The 14,401-nt window shown below is 45.4% G+C and overlaps 4 protein-coding genes across 6 annotated transcripts in view; 3 read left to right on the top strand and 1 right to left on the bottom strand.

The window, feature by feature from the left end:
* The window catches only part of LOC310757202 (butyrophilin subfamily 1 member A1-like), a 48,739-nt gene that overhangs the window by 31,039 nt on the left and 3,299 nt on the right, over positions 1-14,401 (bottom strand). The gene's annotated exons all lie outside the window — the stretch shown is intronic.
* Positions 496-14,401, top strand: part of LOC310756497 (tigger transposable element-derived protein 1-like) — a 796,241-nt gene continuing 782,335 nt past the window's right edge. Inside the window, exons 1-3 of one of the 3 annotated variants that reach the window (XM_083600677.1) lie at positions 498-601; positions 2,319-3,298; positions 4,322-4,452. In XM_083600677.1, coding sequence (XP_083456803.1) covers positions 2,582-3,298; positions 4,322-4,452 — 848 coding nt within the window. In that variant the 5' untranslated portion in view covers positions 498-601; positions 2,319-2,581. Of the gene's footprint in view, positions 602-2,318; positions 3,299-4,321; positions 4,453-14,401 lie in introns of all 3 variants that reach the window. The other 2 variants (XM_083600675.1, XM_083600676.1) reach the window with 2 other exon arrangements.
* LOC310757094 (uncharacterized protein) overlaps positions 4,670-14,401 on the top strand; it is a 508,648-nt gene continuing 498,916 nt past the window's right edge. Inside the window, exon 1 of the mRNA XM_083602247.1 lies at positions 4,670-4,811. The gene's annotated coding sequence lies outside the window, so the exon portion shown is untranslated. The remainder of the gene's footprint in view (positions 4,812-14,401) is intronic.
* LOC310757087 (uncharacterized protein) lies at positions 8,425-12,600 on the top strand. Its single transcript, XM_083602237.1, has one exon. The coding sequence runs from the start codon at positions 9,211-9,213 to the stop codon at positions 10,252-10,254; it is 1,044 nt and encodes a 347-aa protein (XP_083458363.1). The 5' UTR covers positions 8,425-9,210; the 3' UTR covers positions 10,255-12,600.

Genomic DNA, 14,401 nt, shown 5'->3' on the forward strand with positions numbered 1-14,401 from the left:
CAACTTTTAGAAGACATCTGAAGGCAGCCCTGTATCAGGAAGTTTTTAATGTTTGATATTTTACTATGTTTTATATATGTTGTAAGCCGCCCAGAGTGGCTGATGGGTGGGTTATAAATAATAAAATTATTACTATTATTACTACAGCAGTGTAGTGCAGAGGGGGCGTGTTGGGCACCTAAGAACACATGTTTCCACACTAGTTATCTGATTTCTGATTTCAACCTTTTGTATATTTTTTATTTTATGGTTTTATGTCCACTTTGATTTCTAAAATAAACTTCCATTCTAATTTTTTTTTTGGGGGGGGGAGGGAATGCAGGCATCGCTTTGCACCACTGACAGTCAGTTATGAGACTTCCATCCCATCTCTTGCTCAGGCAAGTTCTGTGATCGTAGCTAAGCGCCACAAGCTATGAAGGGGTTAAAGCAACGGAGGTCCGAATCCTAGAGCGGCCCAAACATGTGTCAAAGGAAGATGATGCGCAGGGGCGGGCGGAAGGGAGACTCTGCTTTCCGGTTCCTTCCCTCCCTCTCTTGACTGGCACCTGAGAATGACGTAGCTGGCGGCAGGTTCTCTGCGAGGGAAATGAGAGAGCAGGTGAGTGAAAGGTGGGAAGAAGCGGAGAGTCTGCCCAGGTCCGCTTCTGTTTTAATTTAATTTAATTTTTTAATTGCTCCTTATTCTGAGCTTGGGGAGGTCTCATAAGACAAGAGGACCAGGGCGACGGAGGCATCCCCATCACATGGGTCAGCTGCTGGTAAAAGTTGCAAGCTGGCCCTCCCGTTAAGCAGAATGAATTGGGGAACTGGTTTTGAATGGCCAGGTTTGGGCGCTGTGCCTTCTGTTGCTGATAGCTCCGTTGGTGAGAGCATGGTGCTGATAACATCGAGGTCTGGGTTCAAGTCCCCATATGGGGCACCTGCATCTTCCTGCGTTGCAGGGGGTTGGACTGGATGACCCTCACGGGTCCCCTCCCACCGCACGGTTAGACTTTCCAAGTGGAGGGTGCTATTTTCCGCCCTGCAAAATATCTTAGGCTAGCCCTGCTTCTGGGCTGCTGAGAATCCCCACCCACTCCCAATCTTATGTATGGCCTTATTTGCACTATACATTTAAAGCAGTCTCATACCACTTTCAGCAGTCGCTGCTTCCTCCATAAAATCCTGGGGAGCGCAATTTGTTAAGGGAACTGAGAATTGTTAAGAGACACATGCCCACATTCCCCTCCAATTCCAAGAGTGTCTTCTCAATTCAACCGTTTTCTAAGGGACTCTGGGATTGTTTAAAAGTGTTTTAGAGGCTGTAGCAAGCTATCCTGGCTGTTTACATCACCTTGGCTTGTGAGCACAGGAGGGGAATTAAGTATCATGTGCCTTTAGTATTTTTGTCTGTAGGCTCCTTGGGAATTAAAATAGATTTCTGGAGGTGCGGAAATAGCAGACCCAATTAATATGGGGTATTCAGAGATTCCGAGAGGTTTTAGTCTTCAGTCCTGTCGCAGGAAACCCGCCCCCCCCCCAATCATTCAGTTTGTACAAACTTCACTCAAACTCACACACTACATACACTACACTTCTGTTATAAATTCATAGAAAATCAACCATACATCGGATTTGCACTGTTACACTTTTATTTTACTCCATGAAGGAAGGACTACAAAATGAGGAAGGTTTGATACAGGGCAGCCATAATCCCTTGAGCATACCAGCACATACACAGGAGCCCTGCCCAGTTGCTGTGCCAACCCTCATGGTCCTAGACAGAAGACCATCAAGATCACAAAGAACTTGCATATGGGAGTGGATTCAGCACGGACTGGAACAAAGAACAATAATCAGCTCTTCCCTCTGGGGGCAGGAAACTGCAAACTCCCCTCTGTCACCTGGAAAGTACTCATGGGGAGGGGGAAAGGGGGAACCAGCCAGGTGACAGGACACTCAGGTTACCACCACAACTCCTCCCTCAACCCCTCCTTTCTGTGATGTAGGTGTGATGTATCTGAGGGGTGGTCTTAGGTTACACCCCTTCTGTGATGTATGTATGATGTTTCTGGGGGTGGTCTTGATCTACAGGGTGGCAATTTCAAAAGTCTTTATAAGGCCTTGCACACCATTTTTCTGGGTCCCTCCTCTCTCCTGCGGGTGAGGGGAGCACCCTGTTGCAACAGACCAATAAAGGCCAAGCCTACAGGCTGCTGTTTTGCTCCAAGTTATCCTGGTTGGTGTCTTTGTTTTTGTCCAAGGGAGCCCTCGGATTTTTCCATTAACAGTCCTATAGATTTTCTCTCTTATTTTTCCCTCCACTCCCCCCTCAGTAGGTGAAGTTTGGTCGGATTAGCTTCAAGGACAGTCAGATTCTGCTGGTTGTTGAAAGATCCAGATGGTTTGCAGTCTCATTTGAAGAGTCCAGCTGGATGAATATCTTTAGCTGAAGGACAAGGATATTAGCAAGGGCGCTGAGGCATCCCTAAAGGGTTGATAGTGAAAGAGAGAGCAGAGAAGAGGCACAACAAGGCCAGTCCCTGTGGGAAGAAAAAAGCTGTGACGCAAGAGATTGTGGCTGGTGCTAAAGCTGGCCATGGAACCCGAAATCAAAATGGAGCAGAGCTGGAGCCCTGAATTTGGAGAGCAAAGATCAATTTGTCCGAAAACTGGGAGGCTCAAGGAAGTTCTTGTGGAAGCCCAACAAAATGTGAAACAGGAGCCAAACGATGAGCCGTCAAGGAACTGGGACGCCCAGTTGCAGGAGTTTTTGAAGATGCTACAGGATTCCCATTCTGGAGAGGGAAACCCACAAGTGCCTGAGACAAGGGATTGGGACAATCCCAAAGTATTGGAGGTTACTTCTGAGGGAGTGGCAGATGACCACAGCTGGCCCAGAGCATTGTGGGCTTCCCAAATCCAGCCACGTCTTGCTGGGGAAGCCCAAGAGGACCATGAGACCAATCTGGGTGCCACTCCCAGTGGGAAGGAGAAGGCAAGAACTCCGTCTGGGGATGGTGCCGAGATGGAGAGGCAGCGCCGGTGTTTTCGTGAGCTCTGCTACGAAGAGGCCGATGGGCCTTACAAGCTTTGCAGGCAGCTCCAGGAGTGTTGCCATCAGTGGCTGAAGCCAGAGAGACACACCAAGGAGCAGATCCTGGAGCTGGTGACCCTGGAGCAGTTCCTGGCTGTCCTGCCACCGGAGATGCAGAGCTGGGTGAGGGAACGTAACCCAGGGAGCTGTGCCTGGGCAGTGACCCTGGCGGAGGAATTCCTTCTGAGTCAGAAGGAGGTCAACAGCTGGGAAGTGCAGGTAAGATGATGTTTCCAAAGTTGTGTCCTTGGTCACATCCACAGCATACATTTGATGCACGTGTGGATCATATGGCTTCCTCCAAAGTGTCCTGGGAACTGTAGTTTATTAAGGGTGCTGTGTGTTGTAGCTCTGTGAGGGGTAAACTACAGTTCCCAGAACTCAATAGGGAGAAGCCATGTGCTTTAAATGTGTACTGCAGGCATCGCAAGCATGCCTGAATTGGGTTTCAAAAATGGTGCCCTTGAACCACTCTTGGGTCTTGAGTTGCTATGACTACTACTACTACAGTGGTACCTCAGGTTACATACGCTTCAGGTTACATACGCTTCAGGTTACAGACTCCACTAACCCAGAAATAGTACCTTGGGTTAAGAACTTTGCTTCAGGATGAGAACAGAAATCGTGCTCCGGGGGCACGGCAGCAGCAGCAGGCCCCATTAGCTAAAGTGGTGCTTCAGGTTAAGAACAGTTTTAGGTTAAGAACCAACCTCCAGAACGAATTAAGTACTTAACCCAAGGTACCACTGTACTACTACTACTATTATTATTATTATAACTTCTTGTCAGTCTGTTTTTTTGCCAGTGCAACCCAAAGCGACGTACAACAATGTTCGTAAGCACAAAGCCCCAATTGAACACCCAGCCACCTTGACAAAGCCAGTGTCAAGGCAGGAGTGGGGAGCAAGTCAGCAGTAACTCACAAAGTGTCAGTGAAATTCACTCTTTATTCAAAGAAACAAAGCAGCTCGGGTCTAGTGATCACAGCAATTCTTCCCAGTAGTTGTGAGGAACCTGAGACTCCTTCCTCTTGTCTCCCTTTGCTCCACCCTCTTCATTCCCCTTTGTGTTCTGGGAGACTAGGGGGCTCATATCATGTCCTTACATTCTTGTGACAGATTGTGATAATATCAAGTCCTTGTAATAAGTAACATTTATCGCCAACCTCTAAACACACATTTTGCCTGCACTGTGACTTGCTTTTGAACTGACTCTTCTCCCCTCCATCTTCCCCACTGGCAGATCACAGGGATGTCCGAAAAGGAGCTTGTAAATCCCCGCAAGGCAGAACAGGCTCTGCCGGGCATGGTGAAGATGCAGCTTTCCACAAGGCCCAAGCAGGGGGACAAGCAGAGTGTGAGCTTATTGGGTGAGTTCCTCTGGGGTCTGTCTCTTCGAATACCTCAGGGACTCCTGAATTTCCAGTTTTGTTGCTTTCCCCCACCTAAAATGGAAGGCTCGTCTTCCCAGGTCACCTTCAAGCTCTGTGGGTTTGGGGGCCTAAAACTGTCCACACAACTGGCCATTGCCTGCTAAGTAGTGGTCCTGCTCAATCATGGGGCAGATTAATAAAGATTATTAAAGGCAGGGCAGCAGCTGAAGAAGGAGCAAAAAGGGTTTTTCTCGTGTGTGTGTTTCTTTGTGGCTGATTAGCTGCTCTCCCTGTGCAAAGGTCAGAGGGGGCAGGGTTTCTGTTGCGGCAGGTGATTAGCTGTGGGAGGAGCTTATCAGAGCTTGCAGGGCTGCGGCGCGCGCAGTTTGATCCATCTTTTAGATTTAGGGGAGCTAGTCTCAAACATTTGTTGGGGGAGACCTAGGTTTTTTTTGGGGGGGGGGAGTTATTTGTCCTGTCTTCACGCTTCTTATGATGGAGGACCGCTGTAGCCACCCCCAACGACACGTTCTCAAGATGGAGGGTGAGGGAACAGCTGCAGTCGCCTGCGGTTCCTGCGCAATGTTTGCCATCTTGCCAAAGGTTGCAGGCAGCTTTACCTGCAGCAATTGCATGTTGATTGCCCTCTTAGAAGACAAAGTCCAACAACTGGAGGAACCTGTAGCTACACTCCAAAGAATTAGAGAGCTGGAGCTCTTCTTGGAAGCAACAGAGCACACCGTCTCCACCAAGGAGGAGACAGGGGACTCCCCTGAGAAGGAGGCTAGTTCACCAACACAGGAGCCAGATATATGGAGAAACGTGACTCAAAGAAGTAGGAGGCCCAGGGTTCGCTCTGATTGTTTAGAAATACACAATCGCTTTGAGGTCCTCTCCCCTAGCATGGAAGACGAAGAGCAGACTCCATTTGACGATCTCTCCCTCATTACAGTCGATCAGGTATATGAAGACGAGCAGCAAAGTCAGCCCTCAGGGAATGTGCAGGCGACCTTGGAACGGACAGCTCACGGAAGAACCCCGACCAAACCTAAGAGGAGGCGTGTAGTGGTGATAGGGGATTCCCTACTGAGGGGAACAGAAGCAGTGATCTGTGGGCCTGACAAGATGTCTCGGGAAGTGTGCTGTCTCCCCGGGGCTAAGATCCAAGATGTAACTGAACAACTGCAAGGAATCATAAAACCCACTGACAAATACCCCTTCCTCTTGGTTCATGTGGGAACCAATGACACTGCAAGCAATAGCCTACAGAAGATCAAAAGAGACTACGAGGCTCTGGGCAGGAAATTGAAGCAATTAAATGCACAAATTGTCATCTCATCTGTCCTCCCAGTTGAACGACGTGGCCCAGGGAGAGAGGGATGGTGTAAACAGGAACGGTTTGGATTCTTAGATCACGGACTGCAGTTTTTTGAAGATGGACTTCTGGCAAGCGATGGGCTGCACCTCACAATGGTTGGGAGGAATGTTTTTGCCAAAAATCTCAGAAACCTCATCAGGAAGGCTTTAAACTGACTAATGTGGGGGAGGGAGACAGTGCTCCTGAAGGTAGGAGTCTATCAATTGATGAAGATGATCATCCAAATGTCATAGACCAAATGGAGCAAACAGCACGCAGACCTAGTGATGGGAGGAAAAAATGCTTAAATAAGAGACACGGGGGAATGATTAATGGACTTCAATGTCTGTACACTAATGCGCAAAGCATGGGAAATAAACAAGATGAGCTTGAGCTCTTGGTACAGCAAACTAAATATGACATAATAGGCATCACTGAAACCTGGTGGGATAAGTCCCACGATTGGAATGTAATAATGGAGGGATACAATCTATTTCAGAGAAACAGACCAGACAAGAAAGGAGGAGGAGTGGCATTATATGTCAGGGATGTGTATACCTGTGAAGAGATCCAAGATTTAGAACCTCAAAGCCAAAGTGAGAGCATTTGGGTCAAAATTAAGGGAGAGAAGAATAACAGTGACCTCATTGTGGGAGTTTACTATAGATCCCCAAGCCAAACGGAGGACATAGATGATGCCTTCCTGGAACAGATGGCCAAGCATGCAAAAGGAAGGGAGATAGTAGTAATGGGGGACTTCAATTACCCGGATATTTGTTGGATATCAAACTCAGCCAAGAGCATAAGGTCAAACAGATTCCTCACTGGCCTTGCAGACAACTTCATTGTCCAGAAAGTGGGAGAAGCAACAAGAGGAACAGCCATTTTAGATCTGGTCCTAACCAATGTTGATGACCTGGTTAGTGGGGTAGAAGTGGAAGGATCATTAGGCGCGAGTGATCATGCTCTTCTGAAGTTTACTATACAGCGGAAAGGAGCAGCCAAGCATACTAGGACTCAATTTCTTGACTTTAAGAAAGCCGACTTCATAAAACTTAGGGAAGTGCTGGGTGAGATCCCATGGACAGTAATACTAAAAGGAAAGGGAGTTCATGATGGCTGGGAGTTTGTTAAGAGGGAGATAGTAAAAGCACAACTTCAGGCAATACCAATGAGACAGAAACATGGAAGGTGCCTAAAGAAGCCAGGGTGGCTATCTAGAGAACTTTTAGCTGAGTTAAGATTAAAAAAGGATGTGTACAAAAAACGGAAAAGGGGGGAAACCACCAAAGAGGAATTCAAACAAATAGCCAGCACGTGTAGACACAAAGTCAGAAAAGCTAAAGCACAGAATGAACTCAGGCTTGCTAGAGAGGTTAAAAGCAACAAAAATGGCTTTTATGGGTATGTTCGTAGCAAAAGGAAGAACAAAGAAACAGTGGGGTCACTCAGAGGAGAAGATGGTGAAATGCAAACAGGGGACACAGAAAGGGCTGAACTCCTCAATGCCTTCTTTGCCTCAGTCTTCTCCGATAAAGAAAACAATGCCCTACCTGAAGAATTTGGAGCAAGTGATTCAGCAGAGGAAACACAGCCCAGAATAACTAAGGAGATAGTACAAGAATACTTGGCTAGTCTAGATGTATTCAAGTCTCCAGGGCCAGATGAACTGCATCCAAGAGTATTAAAAGAACTGGCAGATGTGATCTCAGAACCACTGGCAGTCATCTTTGAGAATTCCTGGAGAACAGGCGAAGTCCCGGCAGACTGGAGGAGGGCAAATGTTGTCCCTATTTTCAAAAAGGGGAAAAGAGAGGACCCAAATAATTACCGCCCAGTCAGTCTGACATCAATATTAGGGAAGATTCTGGAGCAGATCATTAAGCAAACAGTCTGTGAGCACCTAGAAAGGAATGCTGTGATCACCAATAGTCAGCATGGATTTCTGAAAAATAAGTCATGTCAGACTAACCTGATCTCGTTTTTTGACAGAATTACCAGCCTGGTAGATGAAGGGAACGCAGTGGATGTAGCCTACCTTGATCTCAGCAAGGCATTTGACAAGGTGCCCCATGATATTCTTGTAAAGAAGCTGGTAAAATGCAGTCTTGACTATGCTACCACTCAGTGGATTTGTAACTGGCTGACTGACCGAACCCAAAGGGTGCTCATCAATGGTTCCTCTTCATCCTGGAGAAGAGTGACTAGTGGGGTGCCACAGGGTTCTGTCTTGGGCCCGGTCTTATTCAACATCTTTATCAACGACTTGGATGATGGACTCAAGGGCATCCTGATCAAATTTGCAGATGACACCAAACTGGGAGGGGTGGCTAACACCCCAGAGGACAGGATCACACTTCAAAACGACCTTGACAGATTAGAGAACTGGGCCAAAACAAACGATGAATTTTAACAGGGAGAAATGTAAAGTATTGCACTTGGGCAAAAAAAATGAGAGGCTTGACAACCATATGTCAGGAGTGCTCTGATGGTGTTTCCTGCTTGGCAGGGGGTTGGACTCGATGGCCCTTGTGGTCTCTTCCAACTCTATGATTCTATGATTCTAATCATTTTTGCAAAGGGGGCAGAAGCACGAGGGAAGCTTGTCAGTCTAGACCAAGGGTGGGTGCTGAGCTTCCCTGTTTGGCTGACAGGTCCATTTCTTAAATTGCATTTATAATTGAAAAAAAATCAGTGCCTATATAAGCAATTCAGAAACACACGGATAGATAGATTTAGAACTGGAAAATGTGCAGAAAGGAACTTCAAAAATGATCACCTCCTCTAGAATAAAAGGTTCCACATTTGTTAGAAATTGATCTCTTATTGTGGTGACACCTACACATTGGAACTCCCTGCCTGTTGACATTAAGCAGGCATACCCTTTTTGATTCCTGTTAAAACATTTTTTGTTTATAGGCAACCCTAGTAAGATATTAGAATGCTGATGTGTTTTTAGTTTATTACTGGTTTTAATTTTCTGAGCATTTTAATTGTTTTTACTGCAATCTTACTGTTTTATTATTTTTTAAAACTGTTTTGGGGTTCTATAAAATCAAACGGCTTATAAATTTGGGGGGCTATTTAATTTGGTGGGGGAAAACATAGTAGAATTGTCTACATTTAGGCATGGAACGGAGAAAGGGAATAGGGACGAAAAAGAAGTCCACTTTCTCATAATACTTTGTATCACAAGTGGTAGAAGATTCATGATAGACAAAACAGGAAGCACTCCTTCACAAAGAACAAAGCTGGAGCCAGTGCTATTTTTCTGGAAAAGAGGAGCCGGAACTCACCACGAACACTTCCCTTGTTCTCTTATAATGGCAATGGCACCCACCTGAGAGGAGCCAGAACCAAACTCCAGTGTGTTCCGGCTGAAAAAAGTCCCTGGTTGGAGCTATGTCTGATTCCTACCCTGATTCTCTTTTTCTTCCAGCAGGGGACGGGCGACTGAGTGAAAGCAAGGGGCAGAAGCGCTTGCGAGAAGGTCCTGAACAAACAGAGCAGCGGAAGACAACCTTGAAAGCAGGCCAAGAGAAGGATTTCCTGTGCCAGGAAGAAGCTGATAAGAACCAGCGTAGGGCAGAGACACAGAAGAGAAAAGACACAGAGAAGGAAGCAGATCCATTTATTATCCAAAAGGGTGTTTGCAAAGATGCCGCCCAGCAGCATAAAGAGGATGACATGGAATATGACACGGGTGGGGAAATCTGTGGTCAACAGGCCCACGGGAGTACGGACGGGGCTGTTCCCACAGAGGAGACGCCATACAAGTGTTGGCAATGCGGTCGGAGCTTCAGCAGCAGCTCAGACCTTTTGATACATGAGAGAAGCCACGTAGGTGAGAAACTGTATAAATGCTCCCACTGTGGAAAGAGAGAGACAATCCAGACTGGCCAGACTGCGCATAAGTGTTCCCACTGCGGGAAAAACTTTCACTGGATCCCTCAAGTAAAAACCCGTGGGAGAGAAGAACGCTATTCCTGCACAGAATGCGATAAAAGCTACTCCTCCAAGTCGGTCCTCCTCAAACACCAGCAACTCCACAGAGGCGAGAAACCTTATAAATGCTGCTTTTGCCCGGAATCCTACATAAACTGGTGGGAGCTCAAAGCTCATCGGCAAACTCACCGAGGTGACACACCACATAAGCCATATAAATGTTCGCACTGCGGGAAGTTCTTCCTTTGGAACTCGCAGTTTCTGTCCCGCGAGAGTAGCCACACAGCCTTCTGCTGCTACTGCGGGAAAGGTTTCGTAAAAAACTCTGAGCTCGTTGAACATGAGAAGACCCACACGGCAGAGGAGCCGTTGGCGTGTTTTATTTGCGGGGAAAACTTTGGAGTCAGTGCTGAACTGCTTGCCCATGTGCGGAAGCACAGAGAGAACACGCTTCAATGCTCGGTTTGTGGAGGTCTTCAAGAACAGTTTGTAAGCCCGTGAACTAGAAGTTATGGGTGACAGCCAATCACTGCCTCCCGCTTGCACAACATACTTCTCTTGGTGTTGTATATTTTAGCCATCAAAGGCCTCATTTAAAAATATTTAAATTGTAATGTTTTAAAATTCCTCGTGAATATGAAGGGCGTGCGTGAACCTGTGCTTGGTCAGATTTCAGAGGCATTACAGGCGACGACCGATTTAGCGGCGTCTGATTTTGCAGGCGTGCATGGCACCAAAACCAGCAGTAGCCCCCAAAGGTCATAAAGTTGTCACAAAAGGGGGTATGGACAGGGCAGAGTAGGTTTATGTATTTGAGCGTCCAGAACATAAACCCCCCCCCAAAAAAACGGAAAGCAGAGGAGAGGAAAGGAGTTTTGTGCCCAGTTCCCACATGCGGGTTTCTCACAAGAGTCCTGTCAGCTCCTGCGAGAACAGGGTGCTTGTGGGACTTAGCCCTCTGGACATCAGGCAGGTACCTTTGCCGCTTTCTTTTTGACACTTGCTAAAAAGCATTTTGTCCAGACGTGTAGACGTTGGAGAGTTTTAACTTCTCCTCAATTTACTGCTGATTTAATTTTTTTTAAAGGTTTCTAATTACTTGTTTTTAACTGCTTTTAACCGATCTGTTTAATATTTCTTGTAAACTGCTTAGAGGTTGTTTTTACAATCAAGCGATACATTTTGTCATATAAGGCAATAACAAGGCTGAGTTAGATAGACCAGGGACTGATCCAGAAGGCTCCTCTTAACCTTGTTGTGCCACCTACATGCACATCAGCCACTTCATGTGCTGGAGTTCCCCAGAAAACTAAGGAAACCAAGCCTTATGAGGAATGGTTGAAGGAGCTGGGTATGTTAACCTGGAGGAGACTGAGAGGAGATAGGATAGCCATCTTCAAATATCTCAAGGGCTGTCAAATGGAATATGGAGCAAGCTGGTTTTCTCCAGCTCTGGATGATTAGGACTCAAACCAATGGCTTCGTGTTACGAGGAAGGAGATTCCGACTAAACATCAGGAAGAGCTTTCTGATGGTAAGAGCTGTTTGACAGCGGAAAGGTCTCCCTCAGGAGGTGGTGGACTCTGGGGTGCACATGTGCTGTGTCCAGTTGGTGTCATGATGGTGGCACCTGCCCTTGTTCTGGTAGGAAGTGCTTAGTGGGGGCCAAAAAAGGAGGGGGCGAGGAGCGTCCATTGAGTTGGAATGAGGACTCCTGGGGGGCAGCAGCAGAAACACAAGGGCCAAAGGGACAGCTGCAGGGCGGTGGGGACGAGGCTGAGTAGGGAGACCCTCTCAAAGGAAAGGAAGAGAATAGCAGGAAGGCCATTGTGGCAGAGGAGGCACAACTTCTGATTCCCTTGAGACCTCCCCCCCCCCCCATTTTTTAAAAAAGGACATTTATCTTCTGACCCCATTACTAGTGACACCTCTCCTATTATATAATTACTGGACATGCCCCCACCTGCTTCTCTTTCAATGCCCTTCAGCTTTCATGCTCTTATATAGCATGTTTCTTTTCAGCCATTTAAAAAACATCTTTGCAGTCCATTAACACCTCCACCACCATAGAGAGAGGCAGTGTGGTCCAGTGTGTAGCACAAGGACTTGGGAGATGCAGATTCAAATCCCACCCAACAGCCACAAAGTCCATTGAGTGCTTCTGAGGACCCTAGCCTACCTCACAAGGGGAAATGAGGACAGGAAAAACCACGGACCTACTTTATCTCCCTAGAGAAAATGTGAGGTATAAATGTAACAATAAATAAAAAACGTTGGCATGTGGGTAACCCGACTGAGAGATGTTAACAATGACCTTTTGGTGTTGTAAAATGTTTTCAGATATTTAAACTGCTTTTAAATGGCTTAAATATGTTTTGTTTTGTGTTCCTTGGCTACTCATTGGTTTGCCACCCTGGGCTCTTTTGGGAGTAAGAAGGGTGGGAATTTAATAAAAAGAAATCAATTGATATTTATTAAGGATTGGAAAATTACTGTGGGGTTTTTGCGTGAAAGAGACCGTCAACATGCAATTTCTGAATCTGAAGACTGAAAATAATATTGGCTTATAGAAAATAGAATGATTGGATGTCAATTTGAGTGAATGCTTTGAACAAGTTGTTATATTTACTTGACAGAGAATCAGAAGTCTTTCCATCTTTTTCTATTTCTCCCTTTTTCTTTTCTTTTTCTTCTGTTTATTTTTTCCCTTCTCCCTGCTCCTATTTCTTTTTAGATTAGATTTTTTAAAATATTTCTTTTATTCAGGTATAAGAATATACTTTGCACTGTGTATAAACTTTTGTATATCTTTGGATGAGTATCAATAAAAATAAAATGTGGAAAAAAGGAACCAGTAGTGTTGTCCATAATCTGCCCAGCCCCATATGTTACTCTTAGGTGGATTTGTAGCTGGTTGAGTGACTAACCCCAAAGAGTACTCATTAATGGTTCCTCATCCTGGAAAAAAGTGACAAGTGGGGTGCTGCAGGGTCCTGGGCCCATTGTTTTCCAACGTCTTTATAAACAACTTGGGTGAAGGTATTTGAAGGGATGCTGATTACATTTGCAGGTAACACCAAACTGGGAGAAATAGTTAATGCCACAGAATACTATATCTGGATTAAGGATGACATTAACAGATCGGAGAACTGGGCCCCAGTACAGTGGTATCTCAGGTTAAGAACTTAATTCGTTCTGGAGGTCCGTTCTTAACCTGAAACCGTTCTTAACCTGAGGTACCACTGTAGCCAATGGGGCCTCCCACTGCCACCATGCCACCGCCGTGCGATTTCTGTTCTCATCCTGAAGCAAACTTCTTAACCCGAGGTACTGTTTCTGGGTTAGCGGAGTCTGTAACCTGAAGCATCTGTAACCCGAGGTACCACTGTAACAGAATGAATTTCCATATGGACAAATGTCTGGGTCTACACTTAGGCAGGAATAGTGCAAATTTAAGATGGAGGACACCTGACTTGCCAGTAGCACATGTGAAAAGGATCTAGGAGTCCTAGCAAACAACAAACTTAACATGAGTCAACAGTGTGATGCAGCAGCACAAAAATCTAATCCTACACAGCCACACAAGTGTTCAGTCTTTTGGGAAAGTTTTCTGAAATGTCCCTTATCTTAAATTGTATGAAAGGACCCATGCAGGAGAGAAGCCATACAAATGCTCCCACTGCAACAAATGCTTCTGGAGGAGTTCCTGCCTTGCATTGCATGAGAGATTTCACACAGGTTCCCAGACTGCGGGAGAACGTTTGATAGGAATTCCAACCTTCTCATCCATATGAGAATACACACAAGGCTGCCTAGTTCCATAGTTCTCCATAGAAGAACTATGGAGAAAGAACTGGAAATTTACAGCCTGTGAAGTATTGAGGGGAAATCTAATCAAGATGTTTTATAGATGGTACTTAACACCTACCAAAATAGCTAAAATGTATAAGACAAAAACAAATCTGTGCTGGAGGTGTGGTAAAACAGAGGGGACACTTATACATGTTTGGTGGACCTGTGAAAAAATCAAAAGCTTCTGGAATATAGTATATGATGAGCTTAAAAAAATGTTTCAGTATATATGAAAAATACAGAAGCTTTTCTACTAGGGATAACAGACACAGGTATAGCAAGAGAAGATCAGAAAATATTCCTCTATGCCACAGGAGCGGCAAGGATCCTAATTGCTATAAACTGGGGGGGGGGAGCGGGAATTGTGCCAACGAAAAAGGAATGGCAAGACAAACTGTTAGAGTAGATTGAACTGGCTAGATTAACAGATTAGATTAGAGATCACACTAGACAAGAGTTTCAAAAAGCATGGGGAAAACGCAGAGAATACTTCACAAAACAGTGCCCTAAAATACATACCTGGACTTGTTTCAATTAATGTCTGCAGGAGGCTTTGTGGATATTTAAGTTATAATTAGAAAAATCTTAATAATTATTCATAAAGGAAACAGCTTATAAGAAGTAAATAAGGAGGCCAGATACAGGATAAAGGAAGTCTTTTATTTGGTTGTTTGTATTGTTGTATGTTATGTTTATTGTATTTCAGTACTGGGGGAGTGGGGGTTTATGTTATGTTGTAAATAAAATTTCCAATAAAAATTAAAATATATATATGAGAATACACACAAGGCTGAAA

The sequence above is a fragment of the Podarcis filfolensis genome (genome assembly GCF_964270895.1).
Source record: "Podarcis filfolensis genome assembly, chromosome: 2".
Classification (NCBI taxonomy): domain Eukaryota; kingdom Metazoa; phylum Chordata; class Lepidosauria; order Squamata; family Lacertidae; genus Podarcis; species Podarcis filfolensis.

Excerpts from the sequence above, each read along its gene's own strand:
- LOC310757087 (XM_083602237.1), top strand. The coding sequence starts at position 9,211 with ATGTCTGATTCCTACCCTGATTCTCTTTTTCTTCCAGCAGGGGACGGG.